Here is a 20,328-nt window from a genome sequence, read left to right as displayed (position 1 = left end):
ATTCCCCAGCGCTGTTCCCATCCCCCAATTCCCCAATAAAAATCTTAAAAAAAAAAAAGAAAGAATCCCCCTGAATAGTCTAGTACTCACCTGGCACTATACATAATTATTACCATATTATTGAATATATTCCCTGTGCTTTAGTTGACATCCCCACAGTTATTTTGTTTTTGTTTTTTTTAATTAAAGTTTATTGGGGTGACAACGGTCAGTAAAGTTACATAGGTTTCAGGTGTACAATTCTGTAATACATCCCCATGACTATTTTGTAACTATCAGTTCGTATTTCTTAATCCAGTCACCTTTTTCACCCTGCCCCAAAACCCCACTCATCTATCACCCCAACAAATCTAGTACCAATATGAACCATACATAGTTATTACACAATTTTTTACTATATTCCTTGTGCTATACCCTACATCCCCATGATTACTGTGTAACAGCAAATTTGTACATCTTAATCCCTTCCCCTTTTTCACTCACCCCCAACCCCCTCCCACTTGGCAATCATCAATAATATGTTCTCTGTATCTATGTATTTATTTCTATTTTGTTTATTTTGTTCTTTAGATTCCACATGTAAGCAAAATCACATTGCATCTGTCTTTTTCTGTCTGACACACCCACCACTCAGCACAAACCACCCAGGTCCATCCATGCCTCTGCAAGAACCCATTCCCTTCCATGGCTGAGGAATATTCCATTGTATGTATGTACCACCTCATCTTTACCCATTCTTCCATCGACAGACACACAGGCTACCTCCACATTTAACCATTGTAAACAATGCTGCAATGAACATTTGGATGCACACATTCCCTCGAAGTAGTGTTTGGGTTTCTTCAGATGTATACCCAGAAGTGAGATTACTGGGTCTTTCTTTGTCTCTTGTTATAACCTTTGTTTTAAAGTCTATTTTTTCTGGTATAAGTATTGCTACTCCAGCTTTTTTGTTGTGGTTGTTGTTTTCATTTCCCTTTTCATGAAATATCTTTTTCCACTCCTTTACTTTCAATCTGTGTGTGTCTTTTGATCTGAAACGAGTCTCTTGTAGACAATGTATGTCAGGATCTTCTTTTCTTATCCTTTCAGTTCTCCTATATCATTTTTAAAAAGTTCTCCTATATCTTTTGAGTGGAGCATTTAATCCATTAACATTTAAAGTAGTTGCAGACAGATATGTAGCTATTGCCATTTTATTATTTATAATTTTGATATTTTTTTATCTTAAAGAAGTCCCTCTAACATTCCTTGCAATACTGGTTTGGTGGTAATGAATTCCTTTAGCTTTTTTTTTGGTCTGGGAAGCTCTTTATCTGTCCTTTGATTCTAAATGATAGCCTTGCTGGGTAGAGTAGTCTTGGTTGTAGGTCCTTGCTTTTCATCATTTTGAATTTTTTGTTTCAATCTCTTTGGCCTGCAAAGTTTCTGTTGAGAAATCACCTGAAAATCTTATGGGAGCTTCTTTATAAATTACTAGTTGCCTTTCTCTTGCTGCTTTTAGGATTCTCTCTTTGTCTTTATCCTTTGCCATATTGATTATAATGTGTCTTGGTGTGGGCCTGTTTGGGTTCATCCTGTTTGGGACTCTCTGCACTTCTTGGACTTGCATGTATATTTCCATTGTGAGGTTAGGAAAGTTTTCAGTCATTATTTCTTCAGATATGTTCATAATCCCTTGCTTTCTCTCTTCTCCTTCAGGTACCCTTATGATGTGAATGTTTCTATGCTTGATATTGTTCCAGGGGTCTCTTAAACTATTCTCATTTTGTTTGGATTCTTTTTTCTTTTTGCTGTTCCAATTGAATGTTTTCTGCTACCTTGCCTTCCAAATCACTGATTTGATCCTCTACTTCATCTACTCTGCTGGTAATTCCTTCTAGTACATTCTTCATTTCAGTTATTGTATTCTTTGCTTCTGGCTGGTTCTTTTTATGGTTTTAATGTCCTTTTTTATGCTTGCTATCTATTTGTTGAAGTTCTCATTGAGTTCTTTGAGCATTCTTAAAACCATTGTTTTGAACTCTGTATCTGGTAGGTTGCTTGCATCCATTTTGTTTAGTTCTTTTTCTGGAGTTTTCTCCTGTTCTTTCATTTGGGATGTATTTCTTTGTTTTCTCATTTTGGCTGCCTCCCTGTGTTTGTTTCTGTGTATTAGGTAGAGCTGCTATGTGTTCCAGTCTTAATGAGTGGTTATAAATAGTAGATGTCCTATAGGGCCCAGTGGCACAGTCTCCATGGTCACCTGAGCTTGATGCTCCAAGTGTATCCCTTGTGTGTGCCCACCTAATGTAGTTGAGACTTGGCTGCTGTTTGCACGTCAGTGGGAAGGACTGACCCTCAGGATGATGGTTGTGAAGTCTGGCCATGACTACAATGGAGGAGCTGGTGTGCTAGGTTGTGCTAGGTCTGACCCTATGGAGCAGGATTTACTTTAGAAAGGCTCTGGTGCCTTCCCAGTCTGCCCTTTGGGTATGTTGTCTGCGGAGGCAGACAGGTGGTGCTCTGGCTCAATCTGAAGTCGGGCACTGGGCATGATGACAGGGGTGTGGGGCAGAGCGGCTGTTGCAGGCCAAGTTAGCAGCAACATGTGCCCTGCTTGGGGCCACCTGGCATGAGTCACAAAGAAATCCACAGATGGCAGCCACCCACGATGTGTTTGGAGGTGCCTTGAGAGGCCAAGCCATGAACCAAGCTGGTTGCTGCCAGTGCAGGACTTGGGGCTGCTCAGCAAGAGGTACAGGGCTTGCCAAGGCCAGATGTAGCTTGTTTGGGTTTTGTAAACTTTTGAGAGATTTTAAGATTAAGAAACTCACAGTATGAGCCAAGACAGGCCATTTGTATGGAAAAGCTGTTGGAAGTGGCTTGAGTGGGTCCACAAGATGGATGGGGTGGGATCCCAGGGAATTACCAGGGTGGGGCAAACAATGTTAGCCAGGTTGATAGACATCCAGATATGGTGGTCACCTGCATCTGCATGCTGGGAGAGGGAAGGGCTCAGAAAAGGAACAATGCCGTCTGCCAACACTTCTGGGGGAAAGCTGCCCCTCTAGCTTTCGTCCTAGAGCCAGAAAATTCAGTTCCTCCCCATATGTCCCTGGCACCTTTCCCACTGCTATCCCAGCACTGGAGCTCAGAACAAGTGAGTTCATCAGTGAGTAAGTCCATGAGTGGGCCCTTTAAGTGGAACGCTTGGGATTCTATCTGCCCTCATCTCACTCAGCCACAATCTCCGCTGGTTTTCACAGCCAGAAGTTGTTAGGACTTCTCTTCCCAGCCAGGACCCCTGGGCTGGGGCCCCTCACTCCTTAGGGAATACCTCTGCAGCTGACAGCCCTCCCAATTTTTAACTGCCACACACACAGGTGTGGGACCAGCCCATTCCACATCTCTGCCCCTCCTGCAAGTTTTGATGTGGCTTCTTCTGTATATCCCTAGTTGTAGGACTTCTGTTCAGCTAGACTTCAGGAGATTCTCAGTGATGGTTGTTCTCTAGTTTAGTTGTAATTTTGATGTGTTCATGAGAGGAGGCAAGCACAGTGTTTACCTACTCCACCATCTTGACTGGAAATTCACATTGTATTCTTTAAATATGTATAATTATGTTTGTCAATTATTCCCAATTCTCAATAAAAAGATAAAATGAAATAATTAACATAGAAAGGCCTTGGCAAAATACTCCTTGATAGGGAATGGATATCCTAATATCCTAAGTGGTCACTCTGATGTCTCCTGGTCCAAACCCCCAACACACACAAACATAGAACTCACTGCAGTCATCGATCTGCTCAACAGTGAATAAAGCACAACTGTTTCAAGAATTGAGTCTTTACCACTAGAGAACCCTGGGTTCAAATACAAGTTCTGCCACTTCCTTATGTGCAACCACTGTGGGGCTCTTTCTCTTGGGAGACTCACATTTTTTTGTACCCAGAAAACATTACAGTTCCTTCATTACAAAGCTGCTGAGAGCATAAAATGATGTACAACTGTCAAATCAAGAGGTCAACAAATGTTAGTGTTAGTAATATAATTATTTTTACCAATCTCACCTTATTAAAATTATTTAATATTTATAATTTATATATTTTATTTATACAAAACATATTTTTATTATAATTAATTATTATGGTTGTTAATAATTATAATTATTAATTCACTGTTATGAACAGAATGTTTGTGTGCCCTCAAAATTCATGTATTGAAGCCCATACATGTATGTATGTGAATGTATTTGAGATAGGGCCTGTAAGGAGTTAATAAAGGTTAAATGAGATCATAAGGGCAGGTGCCTAATTCCATAGGGCTGATGCACTTATAAGAAGAGGAAGAGACACAAGAGCACCCTCTCTCTGACATCTAAGGACACCGTGAGAAGACCGCTGTCCACAAGCCAGGAAGAGAACCCTCACCAGGAATAGAATAAACTGGTATCTTTATCTTAGATTTCCCAGCCTCCAGAACTGTGAGACAATAAATTTCTGTTGTTTAAGTCACACAATTTGTTGTATTTTATCATGACAATCTGGGAAGATGCAGACAGTCATTAACAGGGAGATCTCAACTTTACAAAGTAAGGCCTTCATTCATGTAAATAGTACTAAAGAATAGGGAAAGAATACTAAAAGTGATTGGGGTTCCCACCATTGATTTCCATAAGTTCATGGGAGAAGAACCCAGCTAGTCATGGGATGGGAAGAAGCTGGACAGTCAGCCTTTAACATAAGATCTTAGCAGCTGCATTATAAGTGGGTGCTTTGAGGTGATGAGTGGGATTGAGGGCCACTGAGACCACACCAGCAGCCCACTATGTGGTCACCACTTTGGCCTGACTCCAGCTCTGCTGAGCACTTTAACCAAAGCCATTCGCACCTCCTGGTTCCTCAGACTGTAGATGAGGGGGTTAAGCATTGGGGTGACTAGGCTGTAGAAGAGGGAGGCCACGTTGTCCTGCTGTGGGCTGTGGTAGGCACCTGGTACCATGTACATGAACACGGCTGCACCATAAAAGAGCCCCACGACTGTGATGTGTGAGGAGCATGTGGTGAAAGCCTTGTTTCGGGCCTCCTCTGAACGCATGTGTAGAACAGCCCCCAACACATGGCCGTAAGAGGTGACAATAAGGGAAAGGGGGAGAACAAGGATCAGCACCCCAGAGACTGACAGTGCCAACTCATAGGCAGAAGTGTCTGCACAGGAGAGCTTTAGTAGGGCTGGCACTTCGCAGAAGAAGTGGTCTACAATGCGGGAGGCACAGTAGGAGAACTGCAGAGTGATGGAGGTCTGAATGGAGGCATTGAGCACACCTGCCAGCCAGGAACAGCCCACCATGAGTAGGCACACCTGGTGCCTCATAAGTACAGGATACTGCAGGGGGTGGCACACAGCAACATAACGGTCATAGGACATGAGGGCCAACAGGATGCCCTCAGCTACACCCATCATTGTAAGGAAGAATATTTGAGCTGCGCACCCCCCGAAGGAGATGGAACCTTCTTCCTGCAGGAAGTCTGATGCCATCTTGGGGATGGTAACGAGGGGGAATCCAACATCAAACAAGGAAAGTTGACTGAGCATAAAGTACATGGGTGTGTGGAGCCGGGAGTCCATGCAGATCAGGAAGAGCAGGACAGTGTTGCTCAGAAGGCCCATGATAAACATGGCAGCCACCAGGGGGAAGAGTAGCTGAGGTGACCCTGAGCGACTGAAGAGGCTCACCAAAAGGAAGTCAGAGGTCACTGATTGATTCACATCCCCCATGTTTCACATGACATACCTTTGCTGCAGGAAGAACAGGAGACCAATGGAAGAAGCTTGAGTGGGAATGGCACATAAATTTAATCCTACCTGCCAATGACCATCTATTGGTAGTGGCTGCCTAGAGTGTCATCTTGAGAAGAGTTATGAGGTCACAATTAGAATCAGTAGGGAGGAAAGCCATAATCAGTAATACTTGTCATAAGCATGGGATGGGAAAGCAGTAACTTGCATCTCTGAATAAGATACTTGGCCATACCCTAGTCAAGAGCTTCTCACTGGCTCTTGTCCAAATTTTGAGGTCCAAGTCAAAGACTTTAACATAGTTCCAGTAGAACATTTCAATAGCCCTCATCTCAGTGGTCCTAGGGCCAAAACAGAGGTGAGATTAAAAAAGGCTGGGAGGTGAAATAGGGGATGATGGAGCTGAAGCAACAATCTAAGCAAGAAAACAGAGAGGTGGACCTTGGTCCAAATACCTGGATGAGAAATTGGAGCAAAGAGAAATGTATTATGAGCCAGCACAAGAGTCAAATTGAAGAAGTGAATCTAGGGAATCTGAGCCATAGAGGCACTTAGGTCCATGTAATATCAAATAACCTAGGGTTAGATGAGTGGGACAGTTGTCAGTGAGCTCAGCTATTATATTATTGGTGACTTCATTGCATTGGATGGAGGAGTAGCAACCTGTGGGTAATCTGACCCAATTTCAAGGACTAGAGTAAGGCACCAGGCCTGGAAGATTGTGAGTCTCTAGTAAATATTGCCTGAGTGAATGAGGTGAACAAAAAAGATGGCCATGAACCAAAAGGAGCTGCACACCTAAAGCAGGGATACTTAGTTCCCTTGGCAACCTCCAAGCACCCAGGTAAACCCAGATTGCCCTGGAATACCATACACCACACACAATTCCAACAGTGGATAGTGCAGAAAATGGGAATGTTTATTCCCAACTGCAGGTAGCTAGAGAAGCAGCAAGACAGGTTATTTAAATGCAAGTGGATTTTATTGAGGTCCTCACTGGAGCTCTTTGTCCTAAGGCTATCATCTTTACTGAGACGACCTTTAAGGCTGTCTTTAATTTTTCACCATTCTGATTTTTCTATCACATTCAAGCCCCCAACCTATTGTTCACACATGCATTCAACAAAATTTGTCACATCATGGGCTGGGCATAAGACATTCAAAGGTGAATCACTAAGGCAAGGTTCCCACTGCCCTGGACCCCACAAACTCCATCAGGGTACAAATGACAAACAAGGAGATAAATGAATAAGATCTTTGTGAAAGAGGGAAGTACAGTGGGGGAAGTTTGTAGAATTTTCTGTAGGAAATAGCTGTCCAGCTCCACAGGACATGGTCAAGGAGGCCTCTTGGGACAGATGACAGATACCCTCAGTATCTGAAGAGATTCAGTGAGAGGGATGTGGTAGAAAAAAATTGCTTTCTGACACTGGGAGGTGGAAGTTAATGAGCCTGGCTGTGTGGTTCACCCTAACAAAGAATTTTCTAACAGTGAAATCCAACCCAAAATGGAATGGGCGGCCTCATTGGTGGCATTTTCCAAAGTCGTTCAATGACATAAAAGAGTAAGATGACTTAGTCCTGTGGTTATAAAATTTAGAGTTTGAGGGAAAGTGAACACTGTTCACATCATTTCAGAATAGTCTGATCAGCAATGTAATAGATACATGCATAATGCTTTGGATACTCAGGAAACGAACCCCTTTCTGGTGTCAGGTAAAGAATGGCTTCGCAGAGGAGGTGGCATTGTAACTGAGCTTTGCAGTTCAGGTAGGAGTTTTCCAGGCAGCTAGAGGAGGGAAAGTTGTTCCAGGCAGAAGAAATTTAGCATATGGGCTGTATGGATTGGTGGTTAGGAGAGTATACCCAAGAGTAAGATTAAAACGAGCTTGGATCCCAGCTAAGTATTTTGTAACAACATGACCTTGGGTAGCTACTCAACCTCAGTTTCTTCATCCATAAAATGGGTGGCAGTAATCTGGGTCACTGGCAGTGTTGTGAAGATTAAACGAAAGGATAAATGTTAAGAGTTTAGTGCCTGCCATGTGGCAAGTGCTCAATAAATTGTAAGTTATCATACATATAATTATTAAATATAATATATCTATAAATTGTATAATTATAGAATTATTACTAATTCTCTTGGCAAAAGCATTAAAGATCACTGGTTAGATGATCAGTGCTTAGCACAATGCCAGGCACATAGGACATTCTCATCATTGTTGGCTTCTTTTGTTATTACAATAGTCTCCCCTTACCTTAAGTTACCTGCAGTCAACCATGGTCTAAAACTATTGAATGGAAAATTCCAGAAATAAACAATTCCTAAGTTTTAAATTATATACCATTCTGAGTAGCATGATTAAATCTCATGCCATTCTGTTCTGTCCAGCCCAGGATGTGAATGACCTCTTTGTCCAGTGTGTCCACACTGTATATGCTATTCACCACGAGTCATTTAGTAGCACACTTTGTTATTTGATCAACTGTCCTAGTATCACAGTGCTTGTGTTCATGTAACCCTTATTTTACTTAATAATGGCCCCAAAGCGCAGGAGTAGTGATGCTGGCAATTCAGAATGCCAAAGAGAAGCCATGAAATGTTTCCTTTAAGAGAAAGTATGTATGTATGTAGAGAAAAAAATAATATGATATGATATGATATGTTATGATATAATATATAAATAAATACATTATTTGGGTACTATTTGCAGTTTCAAGCATCCCCTAGGGTCTTGGACCATATCCCTCATGGATAAGTTGGGACCACCGTGTTCAATATTATGGCCTCTTCTATGGTCAACCCTGACCATGTCTAGATCATCCTCTTTAGTGCTGCTCTGTGGTGTCCTTGTACCTCCTGGGTAGGAACTCACATACTGCTTCTCTGGTCCCTGAGATCCCTTAGCAGAGTCTCTAAATAAAAGTTCATTCATGCCCAACGCCATCGGTTTACAACAGGGTTTTTCCACCTTAGCATTATTTGGGGACAGATGAGTGTTTGCTGTGGGGAAATGTTTTGTGCATTGTACAAAGTTTAGTAGCATCCCTGGCCTCAACCCACTTAATACCAGTTGCACTCCCCTCCATCCCTAGTCATGAAAACCAAAAATGGCTCCACATATGGTCAAATATTCCTCAGAGAGGCAGAATCACCCCCTGTTGGGAACCTCTGGCTTAGAGACAGGATAATTGTGACCTGCAGGGGCTTCAATCAGCAACTTCTCTCCCAGATGTCTATTCTAAAATTGTTTAAAGCTCAGACCCAGTGAAAACCCTGGCAATATCTCACTATTTCTATGTCTTCATACAGAAAACATAAACCTAATCCTGACTGCCAACTTATAACCAACCAATCCCCAAATCACCAAGTCTTCCAGCTGGTAAAAGGGCTTTTACTGCAGACTCCTATCAAGGGTTATTTAAGTGTCCAAAGGACACTTGCTCCATTCACTCACATATCCTCTCCCTGAAAGGAGCTGATGCCATCTGAGTGCAGGCTATGCAGGAGGCACCAAGTGTTTTTCATGCTTAACACTTTAATCCTCAGGTCCTGGAGATGAATGGTGGAAATGGTTGCACAACAATGTGAATGTACTTAATGGCATCAACCGTACACCTAAAAGTGATTAAGATGGTAAATTTTGTTATGTATATTTTTATCACAATGAAAAAAGAAACACTGACTGTAGATATTATTATCTGTATTTTTTTAGATGAGAACACATAGGTTTAGAGAAGTGTAGTGACTTGTTCAGCATCACCCAGCAAAAAGTAACAGAGCTAAGATTTGAACAAAAGAGGGATCTGACTCCAAAGTCCCTGTTTTTCTGTTTGCATTCAACACACTCCCCCCACACACTGTAATAGATTTGTCACACACACACACACACACACACACACACACACACACTGTCCTGCATGCCCACAAACATACCTTTCCTTCCAGGGTGCCCAGGTTGTCCCACTGCTTATTGATCCATGTTTAAAAAAGGCACATCCCTGGATTTTTGTAGCTTCTAACCAGCAGTTCTTCTGTGCCTAGAGAGTCTGGCCATGATCTCCTTGTGTCCTGAGCTTTTAATAAACTCTTTTGCCCCAAGACCTCTTTTGGAAAAAAAAAAGTTTCCATCCAATCTTTTCCCTGTCCAATAGGCAGAGTTGGGCCAGGCCCTTTCACTGTGACCCCTAAATCAATACTTCTCATGTGGGTGGAAGAGGAGCCTCATCAGCAAGTTTCCAAGTTGTGATTTCACACTTCTTTTCCCCATTTTCCTGAGTGATGTCAAAATTTGGGTCTGGGGATCCCTTTGCTGATGCTGAATGACCAGGGGAAAGGTGCCAGCATTACTCACCTTCTTGTTGCCAATAAAACTTTCACATCTCTCCATTATGACCAGGTGTGATCTGGACCCTTGGTCACCTAATTAATCAAATGGCAGTTTGCAGGACACAGTCATTTACTGTTATTTAATCCTTATATCCAATTACCCCAGCTCAAGGATCCACAGCAGAGTTTGCTCAATAAGTAGTTATTGAATGAATACATCCTGCGAGGGAAAAAATATTTTTGTTGGAACTAATGTTATTGACCCATGGGCTAACTAACCTAAAGTCACACAGCTACTAAGAGGACAGGCTGGAATTTGAACCCCCACCTAATTCCAAATCTTAAGCACTCTCAACTCTGAATGCTGCATGTTTCTTAAAGTTAATGCTCAGCTCTTCTGCCCAGGAGTTCAGAACTGAGAAATCCTCTAGGGGGCGTGATCACTGTTGTGGATGGCCAAGCCTCAGAAGGTGAGCTGAGGATGACCCCAATCCATGCCAGACAGGTTGTTCTGGTACCAGCCCCACGACCAAGGTTAGGTGCCCATTCCTGGGTGCTTCCAACAGCTTTTATGGAAGGTCAACGGGAGTTGACCTTCAACATGGATTGAACATCAACATAGATGACTTTCTGCTGTCTAGAGGCCTGACTTCCTTGGTTTCTTGTCAATGAAGACAGGCAAGGGAAGAATAAACATTCAGCCTAACAAGACATTGCCTGTAGGTTGGCAAAGATCAAAGAGGTAGACAAAAATCCATCTTTCCATCCAAATTCCTGTATACATCCATCCCACCATATCTGTGGAAAACAACATCAGCAATTCTTCAGATCATCCTGCCACTGATATCTAATGTCTAAATGATGCCTGGGACCCCAAGATCCTCATAGGCTGGGTTCCAAGTTCTTACCCCCACTCACCAGGGTATGTGTGCAGAGTAAGAAATTTTCTCAGCACTTCCTGAGCATGTCAACCACCCTCATTCCAAGACAGACCCTGATAAAACCTCCCTGGAATACAGCATCACACACTTAACCAGTGCTGCCTCTGTGTATGCAGAGAGAGATATCATCATCTGGGGATGGAGCCTCCAAGGAGAACTGTTGCATCAGAAACCCCTCTGCATCTCCAATTCTGCTAGACAGAAAATTAGTTGCAGTGGGAGCCTAGAGCCCTTGATGCTTGGATTGTCCCTGGAGGACTGGGGAAAAACATTTACTCATCTCTCAACCACAGGAAGAATGGGCAGTACTGATTTGGATAAGTGAATGTGACTGATATCCAAGTCTTTCTGTTTAGATCTGATCAGGAGGAAGAGATGTGGGAATCCATTATAGCAAATAGACCCTATGCTCAGAAAAAATTCTGATGTCCAGAAGATTTCTCCTGAGTTAAGTGATGAGGCAGTGATAGTGGCGGGACAGCCAGGAGGCAGCTTTCCTGGGTCAGGACATTTTTTCCTTTAAATTCCATTCTCGAGGGGCTTCTAAGACTCAGGAGATGAATTGGTATAGAGACAGATTATTCTCGTGTCCATGAGTTTATTTTGTGTCCATGGACAGAGCTGGGGTAAGGGCAGAGACCAGAGAGACAGGCTACCCCTGAAGTAACCCACTGCAGGAAATCCCAGGCAAGGCCAAGGCAGAGTGAGTTTCCAACAATGCTGCTCAAACCAAAGATGAGTCAAACAGGTGGCAACAAGGTGGAACCAGGATGGAAGCAGTAATAAAAGTAACATATTAAACTATTAATTTAAAAAGTAACATATTTTAAGGAACTGATCTACAGTTGGTAACTATAAGCAAATTCCTGGTACCATGCCACCACTCTCTAGTACCAACCCCACGGCAGACATTAGTAATCCATCTCTGTGCTTTCTACCTCTGAGTCCGGATGGAGCTTCTCAACTCAGCATACCATACTGCTAGACCTTCCCAACTGGATTTGACATTTGTCATGAAATCTACTTTCCAAGCAGACTTTAGACCAGTACTCAGAGAAGTTGTGACAGTCTGGTTGGAGATAAGGAGCTTGCACCAGAAAGCAATTCAACCCGACTTCCTTCACTAAGAAAATATTGTTATGAAAGAAATGTCATTTGAATTGATCTAAAGCTTAGTGATGTTGATTTATGCCAAGGTGCTTTTCTCCTCAAGGGCCAATAATAGTTCATGGACCACATTTTAAGTAACATTACCATGGACCATGAGTTTCTTGATGGCAAAGAACCTGCTGTATTCATTTCTATATAACTGGTAGCCAAGGCACACGGAAACACCAATGTTTATTGAACAGGAAGGACCGGTGCAGGCAGAAAATTTGGAGAAAAAAAAAGATATGGAAAAGTGGGCAATGAGTGATCCTCAAAACCTAACACATTGACTTGTTTCAAAGATGGATGGATGGATGGATGAATATAGGAATGCATAGAATAAACCATGATTAAAATTATTTGTGATGAGCCATGTTGTTCTAAAGAACAGGTTAAGAGAAAAAGATGGCCAATAAAGTATTAGTATTCTAGATGTGGGCCTCAAATATTAATCCTTTGTATGCCACCTTCATACTTTTGCCATTTCCAAATGCTATCCACACTTGCATTTTCTTAATTTAGGTGTTTACTGCTTAATGTCAGTTATTCCCCAAAACCAGATGCACACAAAACTGTTCAGTAGGACCCTATATTTCATTATCTTAAACGGGAAAGCTTGTCTTATAATCAACCCCAAACTCTCAATTTCCTGAAATGTAGCTAAAAACAATAAAAGACTTATGTATCAGTAATAAATTATCATGTTAGGATATGAAATACTTAAAATGTTCCTTCCTGTTGATTGCAAAATGAACATAGTTGTTAACAGTTGTTTGGTATGAGGTCATATTTCTATTCCATTGCTTACTTTTTCAAGATTTTCTTCACTTTCTCAACTTTTGGAGGACTCACTGTAGAAAATTAACCTTTGCTTTTTCCAAAACGTGGAAAGCCCTGAGGAAACAAATTCAGGACAAGTACACTATAGCAAGGATTGACATGTTGAGTGTGATATTATAACCTCTTTCAACACCAGCAATACCTGAGACACACACTTACATTTGTTATCACTTGGGGCACTTTTTCTATACATTGTTTTATTTGAAATCTTGTATTTAGCTTGAGGTAAATATAAACTTTTCTTGTGTAACCAAAAGATACTATATTGAGAAATACACACATTTTATGAAATTTGGGCATTATTACCCAAAGACTGCATTCTACTGGGAAAAGTTTGACCAGGGAGATAGTCTGTGTAATATACCTGTGTTTTTATTTTCTTAGTTTTTTTATTTAACATTGGTTAATAACATTATATATGTTTTAGGTGTACAGCATTATAATTCAATATAATCCAACAATTTTTCTTCTGGGTATTTGTCTGAAGAATATGAAATAACTAATTCAAGAAGATACCTGCACCCCTATATTTACTGCAGCACTATATACAGTAGCCAGTATATGGAAACACTAAGTGTTCATTAATGGATGAATGAATAAAGAAGATTGGAACATATATACATACACAATGGATTGCTACTCAGCCACAAAAAAGATGAAATACTGCCATTTATGACAACATGGATCTTGAGAGTTTTTTTATTTATTTTTATTTGAAATACAACTTTATTCTGATTCTAAACGAAAAGGAATGGGAATGACAGTAACAAACAAGCTCTCCCATTGAATATTGTGACTATAGCAGTCTTATATTTGAAACTCAACAAGAAACCGACCGTGTTCCAAAACAGCTAAATATGCAGGTCCAAAAAAGGAAGTTATTTTTAATTGCCACACTCACTCCGAAGCCCATCCATCTCCTTCAGCATCCCCAAGATTAAGCACATGTTCTGCTTAGCTATGTAATAAAGTGGCAAACACGCTGCACCACTGACCTCACAGGACAGTTGCCTGTAAAACTAGACTTCTGACGCTGGGCCCCGCTTCACTTTCACAGGTCGTCACCCTCATCCGGGAGAGCGGTTGTCTGAGCAACCTCTAGGTCATGCTCATACTGTGCTGCCAAGGCGGGGTCCATGACAACCTCCGGTGGGGCGAGGGCAGGCATGGCAACGAATTCCAAGTTAGGGTCTCCGATGAGTTTTCTAGCAAGCCAGAGGAAGGGCTTTTCAAAGTTGTAGTTACTTTTGGCAGAGATGTCATAGTTCTGAAGATTCTTCTTTCGGTGGAAGACAATCGATTTTGCCTTCACTTTCCTGTCCTTAATATCCACTTTGTTGCCACACAGCACAATGGGGATGTTTTCACATACTCGTACCAGATCCCTATGCCAGTTAGGCACATTCTTGTAAGTAACTCTTGAAGTTACATCAAACATTATAATGGCACACTGGGCTTGGATGTAGTAGCCATCTCTCAGTTCACCAAATTTCTCCTGACCAGCTGTGTCCCACACGTTGAACTTAATAGGTCCCCTGTTGGTGTGGAACACGAGGGGATGGACCTCCACGCCCAAGGTAGCTATATATTTCTTCTCAAATTCACCAGTCAGATGACGTTTCACAAAGGTAGTTTTCCCAGTCCCACCATCACCAACCAATATGAGTTTGAACTGAACTTGGGGCTCTCCTTGGGCAGCCATCGTGATGTTGCTTCCAGAAACGTCTCCGGGCCCGTCTCGATCTTAAGTAAAATAAGTCAGACAGAAAAGGACAAAAACTATTTCACCTGTGTTCTGTGTTTTCTTTAATCACTCACTTTTAGTTTAGTTTAGTTTTTTTTTAAAGAATTGACTTAATTTCCTCTTTTATGCTGACAAGTCATCTTCTTTGGAAGAGATAAACCTAAAACGATGGGAATGTCTAAAAATATAAAACACCAAGTCTTCTCAGTTTTTCTAAATTTTTACTTGAAATTTTTTATTTTATTTTATTTTTGAACTTTAAAAAAATTTATTTTTTTAAATTAGTTTCAGGTATACAAAACAACATAGTGATCAGACATTTACATAACTCACGAAGTGATAACACAAACAAGTCTACTATCCACCTGACATTGTACATAGTTATTAGAACATTATTGACTATATTCCCTATGGTTCATTACACATACCCATGACTTTTTAAAATTATAGTTGTCATTCAGTATTATTTTATATTAGTTTCAGGTGTATAGCATAGTGGTTAGACATTTATATAACTGATGACATGATCCCTCCAATAAAGGCTACTACTCGTCTGACACTATACATAGTTTTTTTTTTTACAATATATTTTTTTAAGATTTTTATTGGGGAATTGGAGGGATGGGAACAGTGCTGGGGAATTGGGGAAAGGGGAACAGACAAGTTGCTGTCATTTGTTCTTCAGTCTAGTTGTGGAGGATGTTGCTTCACTGGCCCAAGTTGGCACCATCATTGCGCTCTTCTCTGGCGAGGCAGATCAGTCGCCGGCTTCTGGACGGCCGCTCACTGCGGCTGCTGGCCGCTCACGCTGGCTGCTGGCCGCTCACGCTGGCTGCTGGCTACACACGGTAGCCCATGGCAACCCACTGCCACAGGGGCTGCAGCCTACGCTGTCGCCGTCGACTCACAGCAGCCCAGCTCCAGGTCGAGCTGTTGTTCAGCATCTTAGCTGTAGAGGGCAGCGTCACTGGCCCTCATATGTGGGATCCGAACCGGGGCCCTCTGGCATCCCAAGCCAGTTCTTAACCATCGCGCCACTCGGCCGGCCCTATACATAGTTTTTATAATACTATTGACTATATTTCCCATACTGTACTTTACATCACTTTACATCACTCTCCTATATGTATCAATTTGTACTTCTTAATCCCTTCACCTTTCACACCCAGCACCACAACTCCCCTTCCATCTAGAAACCATCAGTTTGTTCTCTGTATCTGTGGGTCTGTTTCTGTTTTGTTTGTTTGTTTATTTTGTTCTTTAGATTTCACATATAAGTGAGATCATATGGTCTTTGCCTTTCTCAGTCTGACTTATTTCACTTAGCATAATACCCCCTAGGTCCATCCATGTTGTTGCAAATGGTAAGATTTCATTCTTTTTCATGACAGAGTAATATTCCATTGTATATATGTACCACAGTTTCTTTATCCAATCATCTATTGATGGGCATTTTGGTTGTTTCCATATCTTGGCTATTGTAAATAGTGCTGCAGTGAACACAAGGGTGCACATATCTTTCAAATTAGTGTTTTGTATTTCTTTGGATAAATACCCAGGAATGGGATTGCTGGGTCATAAGGTAGCTGTATTTTTAATTTTTTGAAGAACCTCTATGCTGTTTTCCATAGTGGCTGCACCAATTTGCAATCCCACCAACAGTGCAGGAGGGTTCCCTTTTCTCGACATCCTCGCCAACACTTGTTATTTGTTGTCTTTTGGGTAATAGTCATTCTAACAGGTGTGAGGTGGTATTTCATTGTGTTTTTTATTTACATTTCCTGATATTAGTGATATTGAGCATCTTTTCATGTATCTGTTGGTCATCTGTATGTCTTCTCTGGATAAATGTCTATTCGTGTCCTCTGCCCTGAGGATTGGATTGTTTTTTGTTGTTGTTGAGTTATATGAGTTATCTATATATTTTGGATATTAACCCCTTATCAGATATATCATTTGCAATATCAGATATAGTTTTTCCTATTCAGTAGGTTGCTTTTTTATGTTGATGGTTTCCTTTGGTGTGTAAACTTTTTGGTTTGATATAGTCACATTTGTTTATTTTTGCTTTTGATGCCTGGTCAATCTTATCTTAAAGTTAGCTGATTAGCAAACATATTCCATCTACTCCATTAATCCTCCTTTGCTATGAAAAATGACATAAGTTTCTGGAGGCTGGGATGTGGGCATCTTTTGGAGATGCTCATTCTGCCTACTATAAAATCTTTTCCAATAATATATTATTTGGTCACTCAAGAGCCCTTATATAAAGGAATCAAACAAGATATTTTCCAGAAGTATATCATATGAATATGAATCCTTATATAAAATATAGGAAAAATGAATTTTTAACAGTGTCCAGAATGAATGAATACATTATTTGTTTAAAATTACATACAACTACAATTTTTGGTTCAAAAAACCTAAAACTACTTGCACCTGACTCTAACCCGGGACCACAGCCTTGCTGCTCACAGAGTGGTCCTCAGACCAGGACCTCCAGCATCAACATCACCTGGGAGATTGTTTGATTCTCAGAATTTTGGGCCCACCAGGCTCTTCATAAGAACTAGAATCCTGGGTGATTCATATGCATATTGAAGTTGGAAAAGTGCTGGTCTACACTAGGTTTACTCACCTTCTCATGTTGACATTTGGCTGAGATAATTGTTTGTGTTTTGTATTGTAGGTGTTCAGCAGCCTCCCTCCAGACACTGCCAAATATCTTCAGGGGAAAAATCATCTCATGTAAAGCAGTGGCCTACAGTTTGAAAACTAGAAGCATTCTGACAGAATTCCAATCAAAAGCCCATGACCTATTAGTTTGTAACTTTGGGCAGATCAGTAAACCCCTTCAAACCCCATTTCTGCAATGGGAAATAGAATTCATAATAATACCACCTCATAGAATGGACTTTTCTAACAATTAAATCAGACATTGCTTATAAGATGCTAAGCTCAGGATATATGGAATAAAAATATATAAATGTATCTCTTATAATTAACAAATGCTTTATAAAGCACTAAATGACAGCTATTAACTTGTGATGTAAGTATAAAATTCTTAATTATTTTGACAAATGTTTCATGAAGCCAATAGTGTGGTGCCCAAGATACATATCAAAGGAAGACAGTTCTCCCCCTTATTCAAGAGCAAATAGCAATTTTATGGAGTTATCAGGTCTGTGTCCTCACCACAAGTCGATGCTTTAAGGATCAAAGGAACCTGGTCCTGACAGTTTCTTAGCCTCAGACTTTAGAAAAAATGTGAACTTGGGTTTGGGATAAGGGGGTAGGAGGATAAACCTCTAGGAAGCGGGCAAGATCCAGGACAAGGAGTCATAAAATCTAGATTCACTTGACTTATAATATGGTCTCCTGGGATCAGAGACTCATTAGGAAAAATTGCTTTTCTGTTTATTCCAGAGGCCCCGGGGGGGGGGGGGATTGTGTGCTTAGCGGTTGGAATAAGAAGAGGGAAATGTGCCTGATGAGCAGATACAGAGAGCACTGTAACGCCTCCTCTGTGCGTCCCTCAGCTTGGACCACGTTGGTGCCCAGGACCTGGGTGTTGCTGTTGAGTCCTCAGCTGGCTGTGAACTGACGCTTCACTCTTTCCTTGTGTCTCGTGTGGGGACAGAGCTTCAGTCTCCATCATGAACCTTCCAGGGAGTAATTCAGACTTCCACACAGAGGCCTCCCTCTCAGAGACCCCATCCAGGTGAGTCTGAGAGCCCAGCAGGTACTGAAGGAAAGGATCAGAGAGGTCAGAACCTGAGAACTCTTCCCTGAGTCACTGCGACCCTAATCAGCCGAGACTAGAGATCACCGTGTCTGGTTCTTGGTTAAGTAATTGATTTATAATTAATTCATTTAATATATTAATAAAGATGTATTTGTTTGAATCTGCACTACAGGGACCATAGTTGACAATTAAGTGATGGGCATAGATGTACTGTTATGTGACACTGTAGAATGAGTGAGATGCATGAAATGGTTGCTGTAAAATGAACACATGTCAGAGCAGTTTTGCGTACCAGGGAGTAGGAAAATACAGTGTTAGGTGTGGAGGCCGGTGCAGTGAAGTGAGAGCGTTTGTATGAAATTTCTGAGTTGGGGTGTATTTGAGCATGTTGTGTACTCACTGAAAAGATCCAGCCAGTAGAGGTAGAAACTACCTTGCAACAGCCATTCATGAGACATACATGGCAGTATCTTCTCTCATGCTGGGTATTTACATGAAAAAATTATTTAATAAATCTAATGAGGTATACTAAATAGTTTTACTTTGAATTATTTTATTACTGGCAAGGCCACATATATTCCTGGATTTGTTACTGTTTACTTTCTGTATTAGAACAGTAAGAATTTCTAACCTACACTCACCCTTTTCCCCAAGTACTCATGTATTCTGTATTTTTAATGAGAAATTCTGTCTTGCTCTTGGGGAATATAAACTGAGGACTGACTTACTTCTAGGCAAAGATAGGATGCTGAGAAAAAAAGTCAAAAAGTCACTGTAGCTCAATGATGGAGAAATTAAGGTCACCTATTGTATCTTAAATCTTAATGGCAAAAAGGCATCATAGTCAGTTTACATTTATGCAATGAAGACTTCACTGAGCCTGCGAATGGGGTGGAATATCTTAAAATCTATTTAAAGTTTATTTTCTACTTCGTGGGATTTTTTTAGCATAAAGGGAAGCTTATGAATGAAGAGGCTTAAACTCATCCCCTCAGCAAACTTTGTTGAATAAATGTCTGTATCAGATTCTTTGCTGCTGTCAAATATTCCCTCACTAGTTGCCTAAAACAAAGAAATACATGCTATTACACTTCTGGATGTCAGAAGCTTGAATGCATCTCGTGGGCTACTGTGAACATGTCTGCAGGGCTGGGTTCCTTCTAGAAGCTCAGGAGAGAATCTGATTCTCACCAACTCCAGTTGAATTGCTGATCACCTACATTCCTCGGCTCATGGCCCTTCCTCCATTTTCAAAGCCAGCAATGTAGCATTTTCAAATCTCTCTGAGACCAACTCTTTCGTCTTTCTCTTCAACATTTACAGAACCATTGTGGTTACCCTAGTCCCACTTGGATGACCCTGGCTCATCTTAAAGTCAGTTGATTAGCAACACTGTTCCTTCGTCGACCCTCTGGGAGCTTGTTAGAAATGCAGCCTCTCTGAGACCCCAGCACCTGCTGACTCAGAGTCTGCATTTCTAGTAAAACCCTATTTGATTCATAAGCACATCAAAGTTGAAGTGCTGGTTTAGACAAGATTTTCTCACCAATTTCTGTTGACATTGGAGGCAGTATAATAATTGTGGGAGCAGTGGTGCTTTCCTGTGGGTTGTAGGTGTTTAGAAGTAACCCTTCAGATATTGCCAAACATCCCCAAGAAAAATCATTTCTGGTTGACAGCCACTGCCTAGAAGCACCCGACACAATTACAGTTAAGGCCCAATCACATATTTGGATATTAACTTTAGGCAGATCACTAACCTTCTCCATTTCTACAACAGACAATGGAGTTCAAAAAT

The 20,328-nt window shown here is 41.1% G+C and overlaps 2 protein-coding genes across 2 annotated transcripts; both read right to left on the bottom strand.

The window, feature by feature from the left end:
- Positions 1 to 4,815: 4,815 nt before the first annotated feature.
- Positions 4,816 to 5,760, bottom strand: LOC109377991 (olfactory receptor 2Z1). Its single transcript, XM_019634458.1, has one exon. It carries the CDS (start codon positions 5,758 to 5,760, stop codon positions 4,816 to 4,818), a length of 945 nt encoding a protein of 314 aa, XP_019490003.1.
- A 7,964-nt stretch (positions 5,761 to 13,724) lies between these two features.
- LOC109377993 (GTP-binding nuclear protein Ran-like) lies at positions 13,725 to 14,759 on the bottom strand. Its single transcript, XM_019634459.1, has one exon. It carries the CDS (start codon positions 14,741 to 14,743, stop codon positions 14,093 to 14,095), a length of 651 nt encoding a protein of 216 aa, XP_019490004.1. The 5' UTR covers positions 14,744 to 14,759; the 3' UTR covers positions 13,725 to 14,092.
- Positions 14,760 to 20,328: the final 5,569 nt, after the last annotated feature.

This window comes from Hipposideros armiger, unplaced genomic scaffold (assembly GCF_001890085.2).
Source record: "Hipposideros armiger isolate ML-2016 unplaced genomic scaffold, ASM189008v1 scaffold_1684, whole genome shotgun sequence".
Classification (NCBI taxonomy): domain Eukaryota; kingdom Metazoa; phylum Chordata; class Mammalia; order Chiroptera; family Hipposideridae; genus Hipposideros; species Hipposideros armiger.
Note: the sequence above shows the minus strand (reverse complement) of the source record. Positions and strands in the feature narration are given on the sequence as shown.